At 49.8% G+C, this 22006-nt stretch overlaps 2 protein-coding genes across 2 annotated transcripts; both read left to right on the forward strand.

Annotated features, from left to right (window-relative positions):
• Positions 1-361: 361 nt before the first annotated feature.
• RPL14 (ribosomal protein L14) lies at positions 362-5546 on the forward strand. Its single transcript, XM_047876280.1, has 7 exons — positions 362-383; positions 1917-2170; positions 2686-2787; positions 3212-3306; positions 4539-4638; positions 4733-4786; positions 5216-5546. The coding sequence occupies exons 1-7, from the start codon at positions 377-379 to the stop codon at positions 5492-5494; spliced, it is 891 nt and encodes a 296-aa protein (XP_047732236.1). The 5' UTR covers positions 362-376; the 3' UTR covers positions 5495-5546.
• A 3866-nt stretch (positions 5547-9412) lies between these two features.
• ZNF619 (zinc finger protein 619) lies at positions 9413-20308 on the forward strand (the record flags this gene model as incomplete). The annotated part of the gene is made up of 6 exons (XM_047875426.1): positions 9413-9862; positions 9954-10044; positions 10166-10251; positions 14807-14933; positions 15522-15638; positions 19089-20308. Coding segments are annotated over exons 3-6 (1488 nt in total), but the record flags the coding sequence as incomplete, so codon positions are not given.
• Positions 20309-22006: the final 1698 nt, after the last annotated feature.

Here is a 22006-nt window from a genome sequence, read left to right on the forward strand (position 1 = left end):
TTGGCCTGTTAAGACCAGCGCAGCTGAAACACAATGAAGATGGGGAAGGAGGGTTGGCACAGGTGTGTTTGAATATAGGCGCATATGATGCGGGACCTTGTAGGCTAGAGTAAGGAGTTTAGGTTTTATTTTAAATACTATAGAAAGCCAAGCCACTGAAGTGTTTTAACAACGAAGTGATATAATCTTACTTTTTTTTTTTTTTTTAAAGATCCCTCTGACTGATGAGCAGAGAATAGATTAAGGGAGGCAATGGAGAAAGCAGGTCACTTAGGAGGCGGGTAGAGCAGTCCTGGAAGATATTGGCATAGAGTTTAGAGGAAAGGACTGAAAGATATTTGGGAATCGCCAGTACAATGATCACCTTAATCCAGCAATGAAAGGTAACACTGCGTATTTAGACAAAGAGATACCCTATGCATGTATTCTGACATTCTGCATCAAGTGGCACAGCATTTCTGCCAAAAATGCATAATCGGAATCTGACTCCAAGTCCATATTGAGAGACCTTCTCCAAAACAACTAGCCTGTATTTTAAAGATTTTTTTTTTAATTTATTTATTTTGAGGGGGTTGGGGGAGGATGGGTTAAATGGATGATGGGCATTAAGAAGGGCACTTTAAGGAAGGATGAGCACTGGCTGTCATGTAAGAGATGAATCACTGGGTTCTACTCCTGAAGCCAAGACTACACTGTATGTTAACTAACTTAAATGTAAATAAAAATAAAATAATAACGTTTATGTATTTATTTTGGGAGAGTGAGAGAGTGAGAGAGAGCATATGAGAGTTGGGGAGGAGCAGAGAGAGGAGAGAGAAAATTCCAAGCAGACTCCATACTGTCAGCACAGAGCCTGATGTGGGGCTCCAACTTGAGAACTGTGAGATCATGACCTGGACCAAAACCAAGAGTTGGATGCTTAACTGACTGAGCCACCCAGGTGCCCCTGAAGACCTTTTTTTAAAATGTTGATGTATTTGCTTGGGGGAGGGGGGGGCACTGTGAGTGCTCGAGAGAGGGTGGGGAGGGGCAGAGAGAGAGAGGAGAGAATCCCAAGCAGGCTCTGCGGTGGAAGTGCACAGCCTGAAGCTGGGTTTGATCCCACCAACATGAGATCATGACCTGAGCCGAAATCAGAGTCTGAAGTTCGACTGACTGAGTCACCCAGGCGGCCCTGGCCTGTAAATTAAAATGTATTATGAAAGACAGGCTTAGAACTATTACAGATTTTAAAACACTAAACGTGACAGCTTCCAACTTGTGATCCTCCATTAGATCATGAACCAGGAAAAAAAAAATTTATTTGCTCTAAAGGACGTAAGTGGGACGACTGGTAACACTTTAATAAGGACTGCAGAATAAACGATAGACTTAATATTATTTTCCTAAGTTTGATTATTGCACTGATTATGTAAGATAATGTCTTCGTTTTTTAGGAAATAGTACATCATGTCTAATAGGTACATCATGTCTAACATCCTCTCAAATGGGTTTAGAAGTAAATGACAGAACAGTAAAGCAAACATATAATGTTAACATTTGGGGAACGTAAGTGAAACTGTTTGGGGAATTATTTGTACTGTTTTGCAACTTTCCTGTAAGCCTGAATTACTTTAAAATAAAAGGTTAAGGGACGCCTGGCTGGCTCAGTCAGTAAAGCATGTGCCTCTTGATCTCAGGGAGCCTACTTTAAAAAAACAAATAAAACAAAAGGTAACAGAATTGCTAGGATCACTTAGAGGAAAACAAAACAAAACAAAACGAGTACTAAGCCATGAGTAACACCCATTTAGACAAAAATCCGGGGTACTTAGGAGAAACGGAAGAAAAATGGAAGAACGTTAAAAGAAGTCAAATGGAATGAGGACACAATTATAATGAAAGTCACAGCTTCTGTGCTCTTCTTCATTCTCAAGTCCTACTAGATGACCGTCCGGCCACTAACCAGGCTGCCACACCATACACCACTGCTCCGGCCAGCCAAAAGGCAACAAGGCTCGAACCAGCTCCGCCATGTTTTCCCAGTGAGCATGCGTGCGCGTATGCACGTACGACCCTAACCAATCAGTGCTCGCGTCGGCGGCTCGTTAATCGCAGGGGCGGGGCGGCCTTCTATACATCCGCCCGGTCGGGCGGCCCTTCTTCCTTCTCGCCGAACGCCGCCAACATGGTGAGTATTGCTGTTGCGGCCTCCGGGTGTGGCGGCCATGCCGCTCCACCTCCGCCTCGGAGGGGGAAGGAAGGCGTGGGACGATGTCCAGCGGGACTTAGGTAGCCTGGGGTGAGGGTCCCGAGGCGGGTGGGGGACGGAGTTTCGGAGCTTCCGAGGCGCCCGGTCGAAGAGCGCGTGGAAGGCCTTGCAGGCCCGGCACGCCTGGGCCTCGCGTGCGCGCGGTAGCCGCCAGAGCTGGAAAGCTGGAGCGGCCCTGGGTCTGCCGGGGCCCAGCCGGCCTAGGGCTGTTAGGACCCCATGTGCTTGGAGCTCCAGCCCGCGGGAACCGGACTTTGGCGCCGCCGCCTCTGCGTGTTTTGTCCATTCATCAGGTCGTCTTACGGCACTTGGGCGTGTTCCCCGAACGTTCTTTTTTGCTGTACTTCTATTGCTTTTGGATTGCAAAGCCTTATAAACTGACGAGTATTTTCAATTTCAGTAAGTCTTTCCATCTCCCTCCCCCTCGATTTTAGGTGTTCAGGCGTTTCGTGGAGGTTGGCCGGGTGGCCTACGTCTCCTTTGGGCCTCATGCCGGGAAGCTGGTAGCGATTGTAGATGTTATTGATCAAAACAGGGTAAGTGTAAGGAAAAGCAGCACAACTTCACATGCCAGTGACTGATCTGCAGTATGATGGCGATGGCAATTTTCCCAATGGCCCTCTTGAGCTAGGAATGGGACAGCTTGTAGCTTTAGTTTACCATTGAGAAACACGCAGTGCCAAGTGGGGGTTTCATGCACAGGCTTGAATTGGCCAGATGTTCTTGGGTTTGAGTATTACTCTGCCACTTAAACGGGCCAGACCTTTTGACTGACTGTGGGCTGAAACAGTTGGTGAGGTTTAGAGGAGTTCCTATGCGTAAAGCGAGTGTAGAACAAAGCCAGGCACACGGAAAGCCCTTGGTATTTGAGAACCATGAACTAAGTGACCAAAGTTTGCGAATCCTTGTTTGGGGTACTATTATGTTTTGCACTGAGATTTTTGATCTTACGTGTTCTAGGCTTTGGTTGATGGACCTTGCACTCAGGTAAGGAGGCAGGCGATGCCTTTCAAATGCATGCAGCTCACTGACTTCATCCTCAAGTTTCCTCACAGGTAACTATATGCCAGTCAACACCACTCTCCCAACTTTGTTTATACTAGTAAAAGTTTGCTTCATCTAATTCAGAAAACATTTTGCCATTTTGTTTTCCTGAGAATGTAGCATACAGTGTTGAAGAGAAAGAGCAATTCAGAAGAGGGGTTTTCAGTATAGAAAGGAATGGCCGTTGTTTCCTTTTTGATTTTTTTTCCACCCTGCTAGTTCTCTGGCTTTGTCTTTATCCAGGTTTGCCATCTTTTTCTTGCTTCCTTTCAGGATTTACACGACAAATACCACCCTGGGGAATTCTGGTCTCCCAGACATTGTAGTCACCTTTAGCTTAAAAAGCAAAAACTAATTTTTGTCTCTTCCAGTACTAGTTGTCATTAGTTCAGCTTTTAGTGTGTGTCAATTATTAAGTATTTAACCTACATCATTTCTTTTTGACAGCCACTAAAGCGATTCTGTTTCCAGCTACTTACAGGAAATAGAAGATATCAATAGTGATTTTTTTTTTCTTGACGTGATATAGATTATGGAAGTTAAAACACTGTGATGTGTTACTCTAAAGTTATTTCGACTGCAGTGACGGTTGATTGCATGGAACGTGTGCTGTCACGTGTACTGCTGGTTTATTATGCATGCAGGGTTTTGATACTTCAAGTATTTGAACAAAACCTCAAAATTATTATAATTAGATTTTTTGTTGTTTGGCCGCCTATCTTTAAGCGTTATTGTACAGAATAAACATTAGGCCTAAGGATTAGCTTTATCTCATTCTTTATGAAAAGGAAATTGCTTTTTATACATCCACTGCACCAGAGTGATGGTATATACAAGATCAGAGGTAATTTTATATCCAGAAAGATTGGTTTGCTTTTTTTATTACTATTATTATAAAAATTGTATGTTTGAGGGGTGTCTGGCTGGCTCAGAAGAGCATGGGACCTCTTGATTTTGGAGTTGCGAGCCCAAGCCCCATGTTGGACTAGAGCTTACTTTAAAAATAAATAGGCCATCCAGGTTTAGTGAACAACATTCAAGTGAGTAAAAGACCTAGTGTGCCAAGTGGTATGTGGTCTTTGGAGACAACTACAGCTGGAAGTGGGAAGGGTGCTTTTGGCTTGTTTTGCTTATGCTGTTTAACTTAACAGTGTATAAATTGTGCTTTCAGAAGGCTCAGAGCTGTCTTTGGGTCTGTGTGGCTTCAAAGTTGATTCCTTAATCTGGTCTTGGCTCTTTCTAGTGCTCGCCAGAAATATGTCCGACAAGCCTGGCAGAAGGCAGATATCAATACGAAATGGGCAGCCACAAGATGGGCCAAGAAGATTGAAGCCAGAGAAAGGGTAATGACTTAGGGTGACTTGAATTGTGACCTTTTCTTTTATGGAGGAGTGGTAGGTGGTATGAGCGATCCTATATTTACTTCCTTGTTCACAGAAAGCCAAGATGACAGATTTTGATCGTTACAAAGTCATGAAGGCAAAGAAAATGGTAAGTTTTAAAATTGTTCTAAGATTTTTATATTCTAAATTTTTTTTAACATTTATTTATTATTATTGAGAGACAGAGCATGAGCGTGGGAGGGGCAGAGAGAGGGGGAGACACAGTCTGAAGTAGGCTCCAGGCTCTGAGCTGTCAGCACAGAGCCCAACGTGGAGCTCAAACTCCCAAACCGGGAGATCATGACCTGAGCTGAAGTCGGATGCTTAACCAACTGGGCCACCCAGGCGCCCAAGATTTTTATATTCAAACCCTAAAGTCGGTAATTCAGATTGCCCAAGCTTGGTAGACCAAAGTTGAATTCATAGGGGTCTTAGACATAGGCTTATTTTCTGTGCGTATACGTTCTATACATACAGGATGGAAAAAATAGGTTTTTGTGTGTGTATGTGGTAAATAATTTATGTTGAAATTTTTCAGAGGAACAGAATAATCAAGCTTGAAGTTAGGAAGCTACAGAAAGCAGCTCTCCTGAAAGCTTCTCCCAAAAAAGCACCTGCTGCTAAGGGTGCTGCTGCAGCTGCTGCTGGAAAAGTTCCAGCAAAAAAGATGGCCGCTGCGGGCAAGAAGGCTCCAGCCCAGAAGGTTCCTGCCTCAAAAGCTGCAGGCCAGAAGGCAGCACCTCCAAAGGCTCAGAAGGGTCAGAAAGCTCCAGCCCAGAAAGCACCTGCTCCGAAGGCATCGGGCAAGAAAGCATAAAAGCATAAGAAGCTATTATAAATCCGTAATAAAGGTTCTTTTTGACACGCTGGCAAGTGTACTTGATCTATGACATAAAGTCTGTTGCCAGGGTCAGGATTATGGCGCAGATTGATAGGATTGTTAATGTTACCATTTAAGGGATGATGGTTAAAGTTTCTCTGGTTCCATATCATTTTCTAACCAAAAGCTGGCTTTGGAGCCTCGCTGGGATTAATGAGGACAAAACTCTTCTTTGTTTGGTGATATTAATAGGCAAATGGTGCAGAGTAGATAAGGGAAATACAGGCAGTTTAGGGTTACCTGTCCTTTCCTGAGGGGTGGGGAGTTATCTAGGTAAGTGGGGATCTTCAGCTGGAACCTGAAAGAAAGCTGGTATAAAGAGAAGGGTGGCAGGAAAGTCAAGAGTGTGGTGGACTGGCTAAAGACCCCAGAACAAAATGGCAGGTTAGCGTTTGATCCATGAGGAGTGCCACAGGCCATTGAGTGTTTTCCAATGGAGTGATCCCTCAGATTTAGGTCACGTTGGACTGAATCTTAAGGGAACGTTTACTGGGATGGTCAAAGGTGTGGTACAGATGTGGCAGTATTCCTCACTTTGACTGGTACAAACCAAGTAGCTGTAGTGCCATGTAGGAGGCCTTCATGGATTGGGCTGGAAGGAAAGTAAGAGCCGAATGTGCTAAGGTTTTCTGGTTTGTACTTGGCTCATTGCCTGTGGAAGAAAAAGCTGGAGCAAGGTTATTCACAGGATAGGTACTACACAGACTTAACCTGATAGTCTGGTAGATAAAACCAGGATGCTGACAACCTGCATTCAGATCCTGGCTCTGTCACTTAAGTGCTTTGTGGTTCAAGCATGTTCCTTATCCTCAAGCCCAGTTTCCTCCTGTGCGGTGTGCTTCGTGGAGTAGGGAAGTAAATGGTGATTGGACAGCCCAGTGACTGGTTCATAGGAGCGGTGGTAGTTATGACACAGCTCTTAAGGACAGATTTGGGGTTCGTGGGTATGTAAGCAGTCACTCAAGATGCCCTCGGGAAGGAGACGAATAGAGAAGGATTGGGAAGGAATGATCAGAGGTGGGAAACCAGGAAGGGGACATGCAAGCCATAGAACGTTGGGATTGTCAACATGAGAGGGAGAGGGCAGTGAGTGAAGAAATGTTACGTAGAGTTTGGAGGTTTTGATCTTGTAGTTGGAGTGATGGACACGTTTGGATGCTTCTGGAAAAGCAGCTAGTTGGAAAGGAATCGGTTTTTGAGAAAAGACCGAATGGAGCCTAAAGGAGGAGGGATTAAGAAGTTATACATCCTTTGAAGAGGAAAAAGAAAATGGATTTAGGAGCTAAATTTGTAGTTTTGCTGTCAGGAAATCAAGGGTGTCTCATCTCTGAATTTCTCTGGAGTTTGAAAGCAAGGTGACATGCGCAGAAAGGGATGAGGGAATATAGATTTGCAGAGAATGCAGGTTTGAAATTGTCCATGGAGGAGAGGGGAGAGTGCTTCTGTCAGATAGACCTTGATTTGGATGGCCCTTCACCTCCAATCCATGAGGTGCTCAGAGGATGAGTTTAAGGCTGAGAGGTTGAGAACGCTTCAGGGTGGAGGCAGTTTTGAGCTGCACCTAGAAAAGGGTGCAATAGGGAACAGCAGAACTTGGAAATTCAGTCTAGGGAAACTGCAGGGAAGTGACTGAGGTATAAGGCACTTGAAAAGGGGTAGGAAAGTACAGTGGGGGGGGGGGGGGAGGTGTGCAAATAATAAAGATTTTTTTAGCTAGGTTGTAATCCTTGGGAAAATCCATCTGGCAGCCTAGTCCAGACTCCAGAGGGAGAGAGCGAGAGGGAGAGCAGGATGGAAGGGGAGATCAGGAAGTTACTAAAATACACAGGTACATAATAGTCCACTCTGATGATAGAGAATTGCACACTTGTCCAGTTACCTTATTAGGGAGGATGGCATTCGGAGAGCATATTGATTTCAGAGTCCGATCCAAGCTTAAATCGTGTCATGCATCCCTAGCCCATTCTTGTACTTCCCATGAGCCTCATCTGAAAAACAGGGACCCTGATAACCTGCTTTACACAACACCGTGGCAAGGATCAAATGAGACAGACGTCACCCAGTCCTCTAGGTAAAGTAAGGCAGTTGGATAGTTGGCTTTTCAGAGAGCCTCTGCCCCCTACAGCCTCCAGTTTCTAGGCAGTTAGCATCTCCCAACTGTGACAACCCACAGGAATTTGTCTTGAGTTCTATTTTCTCTAATTCACATGTTTCTTTACCTCTCAGCTCTTGGATGAAATTCTGTGTATCTTTTAGTGCCCAAGTTATTAAGGTTACCTGTAGGTCCGCCAGCTAGCTGAATTTTGTGTGTGTGTGTGTCCAGAATAAACCATGAATACATTACATCATTAATACATTTACAGTAGAATTGAAGTGAAAGGGCCCTTTGATTATCTCCACTAACAACTATGGTATCTTGCAAAGGAACCGCTGTGTATGTCCTTGCAGACATTTTCCATGCATTTATAATCTACATGATCTAGTTTTCATGTTTCAAACACGGATCTAACACTGCATATTCTGCAAGTTTTTTCCCTTCATACGTCTGGAGATCTTATCTACTCAGCCCCTATTAATCTACCTAGTTATCTTCTGCATAATAGTTCCTGGTGTGAATGTTCGTGTGACCTATTGAAGTTCATTGCGGAGGTTTATTTGATCTCTATTGATAGACCTTAAGAATGGTGCCAGTTTTTTTTCTGTTATAAATAGTACTTCCGTGACTATCCTTGTACGCACGTCCTTCTGTACATGTCATTGTTTATTTGGGGCACATTACCAGTCAGTGCGCTTGCGGAGTTGAAGAATGCAAGTGTTTTTTAATCACTCTTCCTGGAGGTTCTACCAATTCAGACTTGCTCTGTCAATTTTGATTTCTATCAAGAGTGAATGCGGGCATTCCTGCCTGACAATCTTGAATTCCTGATATCTTACAATTTGCCAATCCAATGTGTGAAAAGTTATCCCCCGTAATCTCCTTTTTTGCCACAAATAAAGTTTCCTTTGTGTGACAAACCCACCTGGTATAGTCTCTACCTGTAACTCACCAAGGAATGAACTCATCTTAGTTCGGTTACAGTGCAGTTTGTGGGGCGAAAGGGACAGGGCACCCCTAGAAGGTGGGACAGGAGGTGAGGGAAGGATGACAAGATCAGTCTGGAACATTTTGAATTTTAGGTGCTTGTGGATTAGCCAAGTAGAAAGAAACGGTAGGCAGGTTGATACACAGAACTCCAGCTCAAAACTACCTGCATGATGCCTGGCCGATAGGAAGCGCTGCTGCTGTGACTATTATTCTATCTGGACTGGAGAGATATGGGCGTGTGTTCTAGGAAAAGTGGCAACAATAGGCAGGAATACTAATAATGCTATCAACAACAGTGCAAACGCTTACTCGGACTTACGGTGAGAACCAGAAGTTGCATGAGTTGACACACTCAATGCGCTGAGTTTATGAGTTCGAAACAACTGCCATTCTCAATTGAGAAACGGAGGCACAGAGTTTCAGTACCTCGCACAGTGGATATAGGTGGTGGCGCCGGGATCAGAACGGGGACAGTCAGAGCCGGGACTTGGAGGTCTCAGGGCGCAGTCCGGTAGCCGATGGGCGGAGAATGGGGCCAGGAATTCAGTAGGAGGTTAAGTACTGCCGGCAGGCGTCACAACCCGCTCGCAGACCCACGCGGAGTGCGGGGCGGACTCGGCGTCCCCGAGGAGCTGGTCGCCCGCTGGGGCGCGGAGCCGCGGAGTCCGGGCGGGAAGACAGCCGGCACCCGGGCGCGCGGGTGGCGGGTCTGGCTCGGGACCATGGAGAAGACCAGGCTCCGGCCGTCCTAGAGCGGCGCTGCGCTGGGGAACGCCTCCGCCCGCGCTTCCGCCTCGGCGGCGGTCGGCGGGGGCGACCGGGTCTTCGCGGCCCCGCGCCGTGCGGTGGCCCGCCCCCAGCCCCTGTCCCGAGGCTCGGGCGTCAGGGCCACAGACATCGCCCAAGGGGCCCTTGCCCGCCGAGGCGCCACCAACCCTCCTGCCCCGAAGAGCTGGCCTGACGTCCCCCGGCTCGCGGTACCCGGGGTGGGGGGCGGTGACGCGTGGGGTCGCCCACTTCCCGCGGTGGAGTGTTCAGATTCGCGTCGGGTCTCGGGTCAGCATCGCCCCCTGGGACGTTGAGCGGCGCCCCCTTTCCCCGGGGGCCAGATCACCACTTGGATTTTGCGGTGCAGCCCGTGGTTGGTCCAGGGCCCGGTTATCCTACCTCTTCTCTCAATGCGCATTTGGGATCTTTGCCACCATCGCTAGAATCATTCGGTACAAACTTACTGGTAATTCATTCATCGTGGGCCAGGGATTTTTCTTGAAAGCCACAAATCCACGGCAGCTCTTGACTCTCGCTTCTCAGGCATCCTTTCGAGGAATCTTCAGCCTCGCCAGGCAGCTTTGTCGAATTTACACAGGAAGCAGATTCAGCACCCCAGGAACCACTGGAGGAGGTGCGTTGAGAATGCCCAGAGTGTCCTGGAAATATCGTTTCCAATGAGAGAGGCAAGGAGACTGAGGGGGAAGAGGTGGGGAACAAGGCGGGGTCAGCCTCATTGTGATTCTCTCTCTTAGCTCCGCAGGTGCTTGCTTTTCCAAACAGAGAGGGCAGTGCATGAAGCCAGGGGTCATCAGCCATGCTCCAGACTCTGTGGTCCCAGGTGAGCTGAGCTTTCTTCCAGCTTTCCACATCCAGAATAGATAAGAACAGTCAGTACAGGAACAGTAAGTAGCCTGACCTGGTTAGTCCCATGCTTAGCTTTGCATCCATCAGTTGAGTAGGGCAGAAGAGTATGTGGTAGCAGAGGTGATGAGGGTGAGCAGGTAAACTTGGGAGGATCAAGTTGGTTGGGAGAGAGGGAGGCACCAGACAAGAAATTCTCCTAGAGGGCCGCCTGGGTGGCTCAGTCAGTTGAGACTGGACTTCGGCTCAGGTCATGATCTAACGGTTTGGGAGTTCAACCCCACATCAGGCTCTGTGCTGACAGCTCAGAGCCTGGAGCCTGCTTTGGATTCTGTGTCTCCTCTCTCTCTGCCCCCCCCCCTTCAAAAATAAATAAACGTTAAAAAAAAATTCTCCTAGAAAGTGAGAATCTGCATCCATGCAAATATGGAGCTTGCAAGTACGGTTCAGAGATGAGCAGCTACCAAGGGGCATGCCAGAAAGGCTCCATCTCAGGCCCCAACCCAGATCTCCTGGATCAGAATCTACATTTGTACAATACCTGGGGAACGAATGGGCAAGTTAAAATTTGGGGCGTGCTCGTGTGCATCCCACCATACAGAGGAAGGCCACCTCCTGTGTTTAAACAGGTGCTCCCACAGGGGGAGTTTGCCGTGCACATCTCAAAGTCTGGGTACAGTGAAACCACCGCTGGGAGCCTGTGGAGGGTGTGTATTGACGAGGGAGGTGGATTCTTGGAGGAATGCTGAGTGTGGCGCTGAAGCCAGTGTCTCTAGCCCATTTGCCTCCAGCTTAACCTCTAGGAGAGCCTGAATCCTTGGTTGGCACAAATTCATGCAGCACTGGAAGCTGTTCTCCTTCCAGGGTGTTCTTGGCCCTAGAGGATGATTGCATCCAAGTTTTCTCCAGCATCCTAGATCACGTAATGTGAAAGCTGGGTGTCTCATGTCATGGATGGGTCATGTCATTAGAATAATAATAATGTGTGCGTGGCTCTTTTTCTGGGGGGCACTGGCCATCTTCTTCAGTTCTACTTAAGTGTCAGCACGTGAGCCAAAATCAGTTCCAAGTCAGGAAATGTTTAAGCATCTGTGGGGGGCAGTCTCTTTCTTGGTGCTTTACGTGGTGCACAGTAGTCACTCAGGGTTGGGTTCCAGTAAGGAAACCCTAAGTGACAGCGGCTTAAACGAGATAGATAGAGCTTCTCTCCCACGCAAAAGAAGTTGGAGGGAGGCAGTCCAGGGATTTTGTGACAGTGGTACTATTGTCACACACCCAGGCTCTTTATCTGTTTCTGCTTCGTCATCCTAGCACTGGCTTTCGTGCTCAAGGCTGCTTCATGGTCCAAAGAGGCTGCTTGATCTCCAGCTATCATGTGTGAGTTCCAGATAGAAGAGATGACAAAAAAGGCAACCCTCTCAGCAGTTTGCGCTCTTTCAGGAACCTTCCCTGAGAGTTCCCACCAGTTTTTATACTTGTGTTTTTCACTGGCCTCCCTTATAGTTGCCGGAGCAGGGAGCAGCACCAGGTGAAATTAAAGATTCCATTATAAAAAAAGAAAGGGAGGGGAAAAAATAGACTCTCTCTCTCTCTCTCTCTCTCTCTCTCTCTCTCTCTCTCTCTCACACACACACACACACACACACACACACACGTTTAGACAACTGCCAGTCTTATCTACAGGCTCCATGAGAAATGTTCCCCTAATCTCATCTGTAGTTTTTGTAAATGCTCAGGTTTCTGTGATGCCATTTGCCAGATGATATTTCAGTTCTTTACACATATTAACTCACTCCACTCTTACAAGAGCCTTGTGGGAAAACTGAGGCAAAAAAAAATTTGAGTATCTCCTCCAGGGTCACACAGCTGATGGCTTGCAGAGGTGAGATTTGAAGCCAGGGAGTCTGGCTCCAGAGCCAGTGTGTCAACCTCAGCGCTATTGACATCTTGGGCCAGATAATTCTTCGTCGTGGGGAGCTGGCCTGTGCACTGCAGGATGATGGGCAGAATCCCCGGCCTCTACCCACGAGGTGCCAGCAGCACCCACACCACGCCATGGTCGGAACAACAAGAACCGTCTCCAGACACGCAATGCCATATCTCCCGTGGCGGGCATTTCCCCATTGAGAAGCGCGGCTCCGAAGCCTGTGCTGTTTGCACGGTGCTGTGGCGCCTCGGAACCTACTTCCCGTGTTGGGGAATCACCAGCCCCGCTTCATCCTGGAGAAGGAGTAAGTGCTGGCAAGGGACAGAAGCAGAGCGATCAGAGACGGAACGGGATGCTGAGAAGCCAAGTGCTGTCGAAAACAAAGGAAGAAAGAATGCGCTGATCGTTAGAGAGGGGTCTCAGAGGTGCGGAGGGGTAGAAGCATGATGTGAGGAAAGAAGGTCAGGGCCACGTTCCCAGGTGTTGACTCTGAAGGAGATGAAGACAGGAGGAAAGTTACGTTTGGGGTCAGTGAACTATCTATTCTGCACTGTCCACTAAGGTAGCTATTTGTGCCTGTTTAGGTTAATTAAAATGAGGGGTGCACATGGGTGGCTCAGTCGGTTGGGCGTTTGATTTTGGCTCAGGTCATGATCTCATGGTTCACGGGTTCAAGCCGCATGTCGGGCTCTGTGCTGACAGCTCAGAGCCTGGAGCCTGCTTTGGGTTCTGTGTCTCCCTCTCTCTTTGCTCCTCCCCTGCTCACGCTCTGTCTCAATGTCTCTCCAAAAAACAAAATGAAAAAAGAATAAAAACAATTAAAAACATTTTTAAAATGAGGGGTGCCTGGGCTGCTCAGTCGGTTAAGCATCCAACTCTTGATTTCAGCTCAGGTCATGATCTCACGTTTCATGGAATCGAGCCCGGAGTTGGGCTCTGTGCTGACAGTGCGGAGCCTGCTTGGGATTCTCTCTCTTCCTCTCTCTCTCTGCCCCTTCCCTGCTCACGTGCACTCTCTCTCTGAAAATGAATAAATATTTAAAATAAGTAAATAGATAAAAATAAAATTCGGGACGCCTGGGTGGCTCAGTCGGTTAAGCATCCGAGTTCAACTCAGGTCACGATCTCGCGGTCCGTGAGTTCGAGCCCCGCGTCGGGCTCTGGGCTGATGGCTCGGAGCCTGGAGCCTGCTTCCGATTCTGTGTCTCCCTCTCTCTCTGGCCCTCCCCTGTTCATGCTCTGTCTCTCTCTGTCTCAAAAATAAATAAACGTTAAAAAAATAAAATAAAATAAAATTCAACTGATTAAAATGAGAAATTCAGTTCCTCAGTCACACTAGCCACATTTAAACTTCCTGGTCAAGGTGATACCTGGTTTCTTCAGCGTATAGATAATTATCTTTCCCTTGCAACTAATAAGAAATCTATGGGGCGACGCTTAAGATCACGCAACTATCCTGTTCATCGTCAAAATTTCCTCCTAGATTTAGCATCCATTAATGATTCTGGTCCGAACCAATCTTCACCACGATGGCTGCAGTCCTGTGGTACTTATGAGCTCTGTCTCCCACCCAGCAGATGCTACACGCAGAGAGGTTGTTGACGTGACAGACTGGGGCAGAGTAGAGTGTAAGTCAAGGAAGAGACATTATAGGGCCACTCTTTTGTGTAAGTGGTCAGTTCATTTTGAAATGGTTGCCTCCTTATTCGACCTTGTATTAAGTGCTCAAAGAAAGAGGGCCCCCTTTTGTCTATTTCCAAGTGCTTAATATCACTGATTCCCATCATCTGCGATAGAGAGTAACTCTTCCTTCATACATGCATTCTGACGATTGAGTGAATTGATGTAAAAGTAGTTGACCGAGGACAAGGCACAAAGGCCTGCACAACCTGTGAAGGTTTCCCTCTCCCCGGAGAAGGTGGAAATGGCCCCAGGGGACACAGCGAGACGCACGTGGTGCAGAGGACAGTGTTGCCAGGTCGTACAGAGCTTGGGTGATCTGGAAGCAGGTCCCTGCTCAGGGATGGAGACTGGCGCCCTGTCTCTGGAGCCAGGTATGTTAGGAGAGGAGGAGATAACACTGCACATCGCCTTCAAGAGACAGTAAGGCAAGATGGCAGAGGGAGGGAGAACCACCAGAGTGAAGGAAACTCTGTGCCCTTGGAATTGTTCCTCTGTCCACACAAAGACATGACTGGGAAAGACCAGAGAGAACCTGAGTGGAGGGCCCTAATAGGGGCTCCAGGATGGATGGAGTCAGGGTAAAAGACAGATGGCCTGCTATGGTCATTTTAGAAAACATGCCGGGAAGATTGACCCAGCTCATGGAACCAGACGTGGGGTTGATGTGACCACCAGGCAGGCAGCAGCAGGTGCTGGAGGGTGTGCTTGGATTGGGGCCCCAGCGGTTGCACATTGAAAATGTGCTGAGGGCTGTCTGTGGCTGGGGTGCCGTTGCGGAGCTCCTTGCCAGTGCAGGTAGGTACTGTGCATGAACAGTACATGGGGCTCAGAGCCATGGACTCCAGTAGAATCAGGGCTACCCCGGAGCTCAGGCCCCTCCTGGACCCTCACACAGGGCTTGAGCGGGGGCCTGTTGTTTCAGGAGCCAGTGACCTTTGAGGACGTGGCCATGTATTTCACCCGGAATCAATGGACTAGCCTGGACCCCATGCAGAGGGCCTTGTACCGGGAGGTGATGCTGGAGAATTATGCAAATATAACTTCCTTGGGTAAGTCCTCCCTTCCGTCTGAACCAGCTCTGCCCTCAAGGCCCTTGGCTTCCTCCTTGGTGGATCTGGGGTCTCCCATACCCCCAGGACTGATGCTTCCATGAGCCGAGCTCCCTGATCCCTAGTTTTGGGAGTAGCTAATGGAGAGCGATCTGGGATCACTTTGGTTTTCAGCAGGACTTGCCTCTTCCCTGTTTCCTGGTGGGGACTCTCCTGAAAGGGGTTTTTGCTCTGGGCGCAGACAGCTGAGAAGGTTCCTGGTGGCCCCATTTTCATTGCTTCACTCTTCCAGTGCCCTGGAGTCCTGGGCCCCGTCTCCCCTGTGTGAGAGTCTCCTAGGACCCCCTGTACACGCTGTAACGACAGAGCTTTCTGTCCTCTCCGATGGAGCCAGAGTAAGACCCCCACCCCCACCCCCACCCCCACCCCTGAGCAGAACAATTTGAGCATCCCTTAGATCTCAAGATTGTCTCAACACTGACCTCCCTTGGTGTCCTGGGACTTTTTCACCGGACAAAGCAGAAGGTGGACTGAGAAGGGTCAGCAGGGTCTCTCCTCAGCTTCCTGTTCCTTTTCCTTCTCCTTCAGGAGCATTTCCATTCCCCAAACCAGAGCTGATACTCCAGCTGGAGCGGGGAGAGGCACCGTGGGGCCTGGATCCCTGGACACCCACGGGGGGAGCGGCCCCGGGAGATGTCCGCACAGGTAAGCAGGAGAGCCTGCCACTGTCCTCTTCTGCTTGGCCTCCTCCCGTCCGTTAATGATTCAACCGGAAGAAGGTTTGGCTTCTGTCATACCAGCTCTTATGGACGTGGCAACGGTCACTCTCATTCAGAAAAGTGCCCCTTGCTAGCCTTCAGCCCCAAACTCGAAACGACCCGTCCCAACATTTCATTTGCTGTTATTTTTCCTTGTAAAGCCACAGGGTTTCAAAAATATGTGGTGATGGGGCGCCTGGGTGGCGCAGTCGGTTAAGCGTCCGACTTCAGCCAGGTCACGATCTCGCGGTCCGGGAGTTCGAGCCCCACGTCAGGCTCTGGGCTGATGGCTCAGAGCCTGGAGCCTGTTTCCGATTCTGTGTCTCCCTCTCTCTCTCTGCCCCTCCTCCGTTCATGCTCTGTCTCTCTCTGTCCCCAAAATAAATAAACGTTGAAAAAAAAATATGTGGTGAAAATAGGCTTGGGGGGGTCAGTTTAGGAATATAAATGCAATACAGTAAGAACTTGTTTCTATAAGAACGTTGTGGGTATGAGTGTGTATGAAACTGTACATGAGAATAGAATTATTAGGAGCTCCTAAACCCTACAGATTAGCTGTCGAAAGAAAGCCTGTGTATTTATTGGGAATGAATGGTTTCCCTTTTTGAAAGATACCATGAGAACCATCCAGAGATTGGGTGTTCAGCCTTTCTCACTCAGTTGGCCCTGGTCGCATACTCCCTCCATCCCATATGCTATTGCAAGTCTTAGAAACCAAATAAATGCCCCTTCCTGATTCAGCCCCACTTCGGCCTTCGTCGGGGCCTTTGGGTTGACTCAGCACGTGCCGTCGTCTTGATTAGAAACCTCTCCCAGCGGTCTGCCTGCAGTTCAGTGTTTCCCTCTGCCACAGCTACACGTCGTCTGTCTAGTCTGCCAACGGCTTTAACCCAGCACAGTCAGATAGAACAGCGTGGAACAGAAATGTTCTGCATCTGCGCTACCCAGTCTGGTAGCCCTTATCCTCATCAGCACTTGAAGTGTGGTGAGTGCGAATGAGGAACTGAATTTTAAATTTGGCTCCGTTTTAATTAAATTTAAGTAGCCACGGGCGTCTAGAGACTTCCTTATGTACAGCGCGGCATAAAACAATTACAGGAACAGCCTCCCCCTGCCTTTTTAGCTTCTGGATCAGTGGTTTCAAACTCCAGTGAGCATCTGAATCTCATGCAGGGCTTGTTAGAGTGTGGACTTGCTGGAGACCAGCTCTAGAGGTTCTGATTCAGCAGGACTGGGTGGGGGGGGGGGGGTGGGCAGGCCCAGGAATTCACATTACTGACAGGTTCCCAGGTGATGATGGTCCAGGGACCACACCTTCAAGACTACTGCCCTTGAGAATCTCAAACCATATCTTTTTTTTTTTTAAAGCTTATGTATTTATTTTGAGAGAGAGAAGAGAGCGAGTGAGAGAGCACAAGCAGGGGAGGGGCAAAGAGAGAGGGACAGAGAGAATCCCAAGGAGGCTCTGCACCGCCAGCATAGAGCCCAATACGGGGCTCAATTCCATGACCATGAAGTCATGACCTGAGCCAAAATCAAGAGTTGGATGCTTGGGGCGCCTGGTTCCCCAACTGACCCTTGATTTCGGCTCAGGTCATGACTTCATGGTCATGGAATTGAACCCCGTATTGGGCTCTAAGCTGGCGGTGCAGAGCCTCCTTGGGATCGTCTCTCCATCTCTGTCCTCTCTCTCTCTCTCTCTCTCTGTCCCTTCCCTGCACTCCTTCTCTCAAACTAAATAAATAAACTTAAAAAAAAAAAGTCAGAGGGGCGCCTGGGTGGCTTAGTTGGTTGGGCATCTGACTTCTGCTCAGGTGATGATCTCACCGCTTGTGAGTTCAGGCCCCACGTCGGGCTCTGTGCTGACAGCTCAGAGCCTGGAGCCTGCTTTGGATTCTGTGTCCCATTCTCTCTCTCTCTCTCTCTCTCTCTCTCTCTCTGCCCCTCCTCCACTTGTGCTCTCTCTCTGTCTCTCAAAAAATAAATGTTAAAAAAAAAAAAAAGACGCTTAACTGACTTAGCCACCCAGGTGCCCCTCAAACCATATCATTTAAACTCTGGGTTGCATCTCATCATTGAGTTGTGCTTAGCATTTAAAAATTACCCTGGAAGTTGGGGTGGGGGGTGCCTGGCTCAGTTGGTAGATCATGTGACTCTCTCTTTTTTTTTTTTAAGTTTATTTATTTATTTTGAGAGAGACAGAGTGTGAGCAGGGGAGCGACAGAAAGAGGGGGAGAATCGTAAGCAGGCTTTGAGCTGCCAGTGCAGAGCCTGATGTGGGGCTGGAGATCATGACCTGAGCCAAACTCAAGAACCGGAAACTTAACCAACTGAGCCATCCAGGCACCCTGAGCATGTGACTCTTGATCTCAGGGTCGTGAGTTTGAGCCCCATGTTGCGTGTAGAGATTACTTGAAATATATTAATTAATTACTTAATTTAAAAGATTTGAAAAATTACATAGTTGTAAAAAAACCCTACTTATTCTAATAGAGAAGACTCCTTTAAAAACAAATTCGTCTGGGGGCACCTGGGTGGCTCAGTCGGTTAAGCATCTGACTTCAGCTCAGGTCCTGATCTCACAGTGGGTGAGTTCGAGCCCCACGTCGGGCCCTGTGCTGACAGCTCGGAGCCTGGAGCCTGCTTCGGGTTCTGTGTCTCCCCCTCTCTCTGCTCCTCCCCTGCTCGCATGCTGTCTCTCTCTCAAAAAATTAGTCTGGACTATATTAAACTTATATAGACCAAAATAGTATAAAATCTGTCATACATGCATCACTCCTTTTTTATTTATTTATTTTTTTAACATAAAATCTACACCCTTTTCCTTTCAGAGGTAAGTGTCTCAGAGTACACGGTGTGGGTTTTGAAATCATGGTCCTCCTGTGGACCCTTCATGATCGGCAGTATGGCCCATTGTTTTCTCTCCAGCCAGGCTTAGGACAGAATCCTCTTTAAAGGTCACAGAACGGTTTGGAGCATTTGGTCAGGCCCCATCCCACGCCTGGGCCTTGGGGTCCACTGTTGGGCGCTGCGACTCCCGGCCCCGGGCGCTGGGTGGCCTGGGGCTGCTCACCCAGCTCCCTTCTCAACCTTAGAGATCTCCTTCTCCCCGTCAGCTCCCTCTTTCTTCACCGCTTTCCCTTCCAGCACCTTCTCCACCCCGCTCCTGTTATTCTTCACTCCTCTGGGTGGATAGCTTCTGCTGCCCGCGTGCGCGTGCGAGGCTTTTCGTGTCCAAATGGCCTGGCTCGCCTTCTCCTCCCCCAGGACTTTTCTCTCCCTTCCGGGCATCCTCAGGTAGCCCTGTCTCTCTCCCAACAATACTATTACCGCCTACGCCCTTTCCCCTTGTAGCCTTAGTAAGTGCCTCCTCTGTTTCCTTTTTTTCTCGTGCCAGGTGGTAAAAACAAGACTGCGAAGGAGGAGCAAACCCCAAGGCCGGACGTTTCTGGAGCATCGGCGGCCCAGAGACTGGCGGTGGAGGGGCTGCTCCCGGACGGTCCCCAGCAGCCTCACCTTAAAGCCAGCTTGGAGGAGCCACCGCTGTGTGACCTGGGGGCGGACACGGGCTCACACGGAGGGGGTTTCACGGGCTGGCTGGTGCAGGGGTACAGACCCTCCACCAGGGAAAGGGAGGAGCCAGCCAGCACACCGCGGGGAAGCGCCGGTGCCCGTGTCCTGACGAAGCCGGGCCTGCGCCGGGGACCGGCGGCTTACGCGTGCGGCGAGCGCGGCCGGTGTTTCGGCCTGCCTTCAGACCTGCAGCGGCATCAGAGCGTCCACACGGATGACAGGCCCTTCGGATGCAAGGAGTGCGGGAAGGCCTTCAGGTACAGCTCCAAACTGGCCCGCCACCAGAGGAGCCACACCGGGGAGAGGCCTTACTCGTGCCAGGAGTGCGGGCAGGCCTTCGGCCAGAATTCCCACCTCCGGCAGCATTGGAAGCTGCACGGCGGCGACAAGCCCTACGAGTGTCAGGACTGCGGGAAAACCTTCAGCTACAACTCCAAACTCCGCCGCCACCGGCGGGTCCACACGGGGGAGAAGCCCTTCCAGTGCGAGGCCTGCGGCAAGGCTTTCCGGTGCAGCTACGACCGCCTCGTGCACGAGCGAATCCACACCGGGGAGAAGCCCTACGAGTGCCAGGCGTGCGGGAAGAGCTTCAGCTCCGCGTCGCTGCTCGGCCAGCACCGGCGAACCCACACCGGGGAGAAGCCGTACGCGTGCGAGGAGTGCGGGAAGGCCTTCGGCCGCAGCTCCGCCTTCCTCCAGCACCGGCGGCTGCACACGGGCGAGAAGCTGTTCAAGTGCACCGAGTGCTGGAAGACGTTCAGCTGCAGCTCGCGCTTTGCCGTGCACCGGCGGGTGCACACCGGGGAGAGGCCCTACGGCTGCCAGGAGTGCGGCAAGGCCTTCAGCCAGAAGGTCACGCTGGTCCAGCACCGGCGGCTGCACACCGGCGAGAGGCCCTACGAGTGCGCCGCGTGCGGCAAAGCCTTCAAGTGGAGCGCCAGCTTCGTCCAGCACCGCAAGCTGCACGCGCGCCGGGGGGCGGCGGCGCCGGGGCCCGGGCCCCGCCGCCCGGCGCTACCCGCCCCCGCCCTGCCGGGGGCCGCCCCGCCTGCCCCGCACCCCGCGCCGCGGCCCCCGCCCGCGCCTGGCTTCGTGCTGCGCCCCCGGGCCGCGGCGGCCGGCCCTTCGCCCGGGCGAGTAGCGCACGGCCTTCGGGACCTCACTTCCCCCGGGAGCCCGAACGCCTCGCCCCACGCCCGGTGAGCTCCTTCACGCTCTCCACCGCCCGCCCAGAGTCCTGTTGCCCCGGCCCCGCGTCTCTGCCGTTGCTCTCCGGGGCTCGTGTAAGTCGTCTTTGCTTTCCCAGTTCCACGTCTGGTCTCACCCTTAAGGACCGTGTTGGATTCCCCGCTTCCGTCCCCTGGGTAGGAAATGGTGGCAGCTGTCCCTTGTGCTGTTCGGGATGGGCCGGTAGCCTCGGTCTGCACCTGCCTTCTCCCCTGGATTTGGAGGAGTTTACAGAAGATCTGGGGGGGTTAGGGGCGCGGCATGCCAATGACATGGCCTGCTGTAGTTCAAGAAATTGGGGAGGGGCACCTGGATGGCTCCGTAGGTTAAGCATGGGACTTGGGCTCAGGTCATGGTCTCTGTTCCAGCCCCGCGCAGGGCTCTCTGCTATCAGCACAGAGCCTGCTTTGGATCCTCTGCCCCCCCTCCTCTCTGCCCCTCCCCCCCTCGTTCTCTCTCTCTCCCTCCCTCCTTCCCTCCCTCAAAAATAAACATTAAAAAAAGGGGGTGGGATGCAAAGCCCATGGGAGGTAATCGAAGGAGGTATGCAGTGATTGCTTTCAGGAATTAAGGAAGGCCATTTGGTGGGGAAGTAGCAAGGCTCACTGTGTGGCATCTGAGCCTGGGACTTTTTGTTACCTTGATAATGACCATTATGAGGATCCTGTGTAACTGAGCAATAGACCGAGGAGATAACCAGTAAAAAGAATAGGAAGTGATGAGTCAGCACTGATGGCACTAATGTAAAATTACGTTCCTAGACTTGATTGGAAAGGGATGTGGCTTTTCTGTTGGGTTCCTTTTCTGTCCCTAGCCACATCTTTTTTTTTTTTTTTTTCTTTTCTTCAGTGCCCACTCAAATACGTAGGTACGGAAAGTGATTAGGGCCTGTGCATTGAGAGCAGATGCCTGGGTGTAGCCATCTCTCAGTTATACCTGGAGTGAACTTGTTGGCAACACAGTGTGGAGCCTCAGAGGGAAGGAGAGAGACCTAACCCTGACCTGCTGTAGCTCCTGCCTCAAGGGAGAGTTTATTCCTAACCATACACATACTCTGATGTGTTCTCACACCTACTCCACATCCTCTGTGATACAATCTGAGTTTTTGATTTTAAGTTAATTTTATGATGAACTGTTTTGAGAGCACCAAGAAGGGTTTATGGACGCAAATGTTACCAAATGGTATGATGCCACCGGTGTGGCTATACTTCCTGTCTAGTGGCATGGTCCTTCTCAGAATCATTGTTTCAGGACGACAGTAGCAACATGGAAAGGTACTTTAATTAACTAAGCAGGAATACAACACTAAGTAAATGATATATACACTGTTACTGTAACACCATAAAATGATGTCTGCAAGGGAGAGCATAAAGCACCGTTTTGGTTTTGGTCAGTTTTATTGAGATATACTTTATAGCCTTTACCCTTTTTTGTTTTTAATTTAAAGTTTTTTAAATGTTTTTATTTATTTTTGAGACAGAGAGAGACAGAGCATGAGCAGGGGAGGGGCAGAGA

This window comes from Prionailurus viverrinus, chromosome C2 (assembly GCF_022837055.1).
Source record: "Prionailurus viverrinus isolate Anna chromosome C2, UM_Priviv_1.0, whole genome shotgun sequence".
In the NCBI taxonomy this organism is placed as follows: Eukaryota; Metazoa; Chordata; class Mammalia; order Carnivora; family Felidae; genus Prionailurus; species Prionailurus viverrinus.

Bases quoted from the DNA above. Each gene is read 5' to 3' on its own strand.
- RPL14 (XM_047876280.1), top strand. The intron at 2,788-3,211 runs GTAAGTGTAAGG...TACGTGTTCTAG, and splicing joins ATGTTATTGATCAAAACAGG to GCTTTGGTTGATGGACCTTG. The intron at 3,307-4,538 runs GTAACTATATGC...GGCTCTTTCTAG, and splicing joins ATCCTCAAGTTTCCTCACAG to TGCTCGCCAGAAATATGTCC.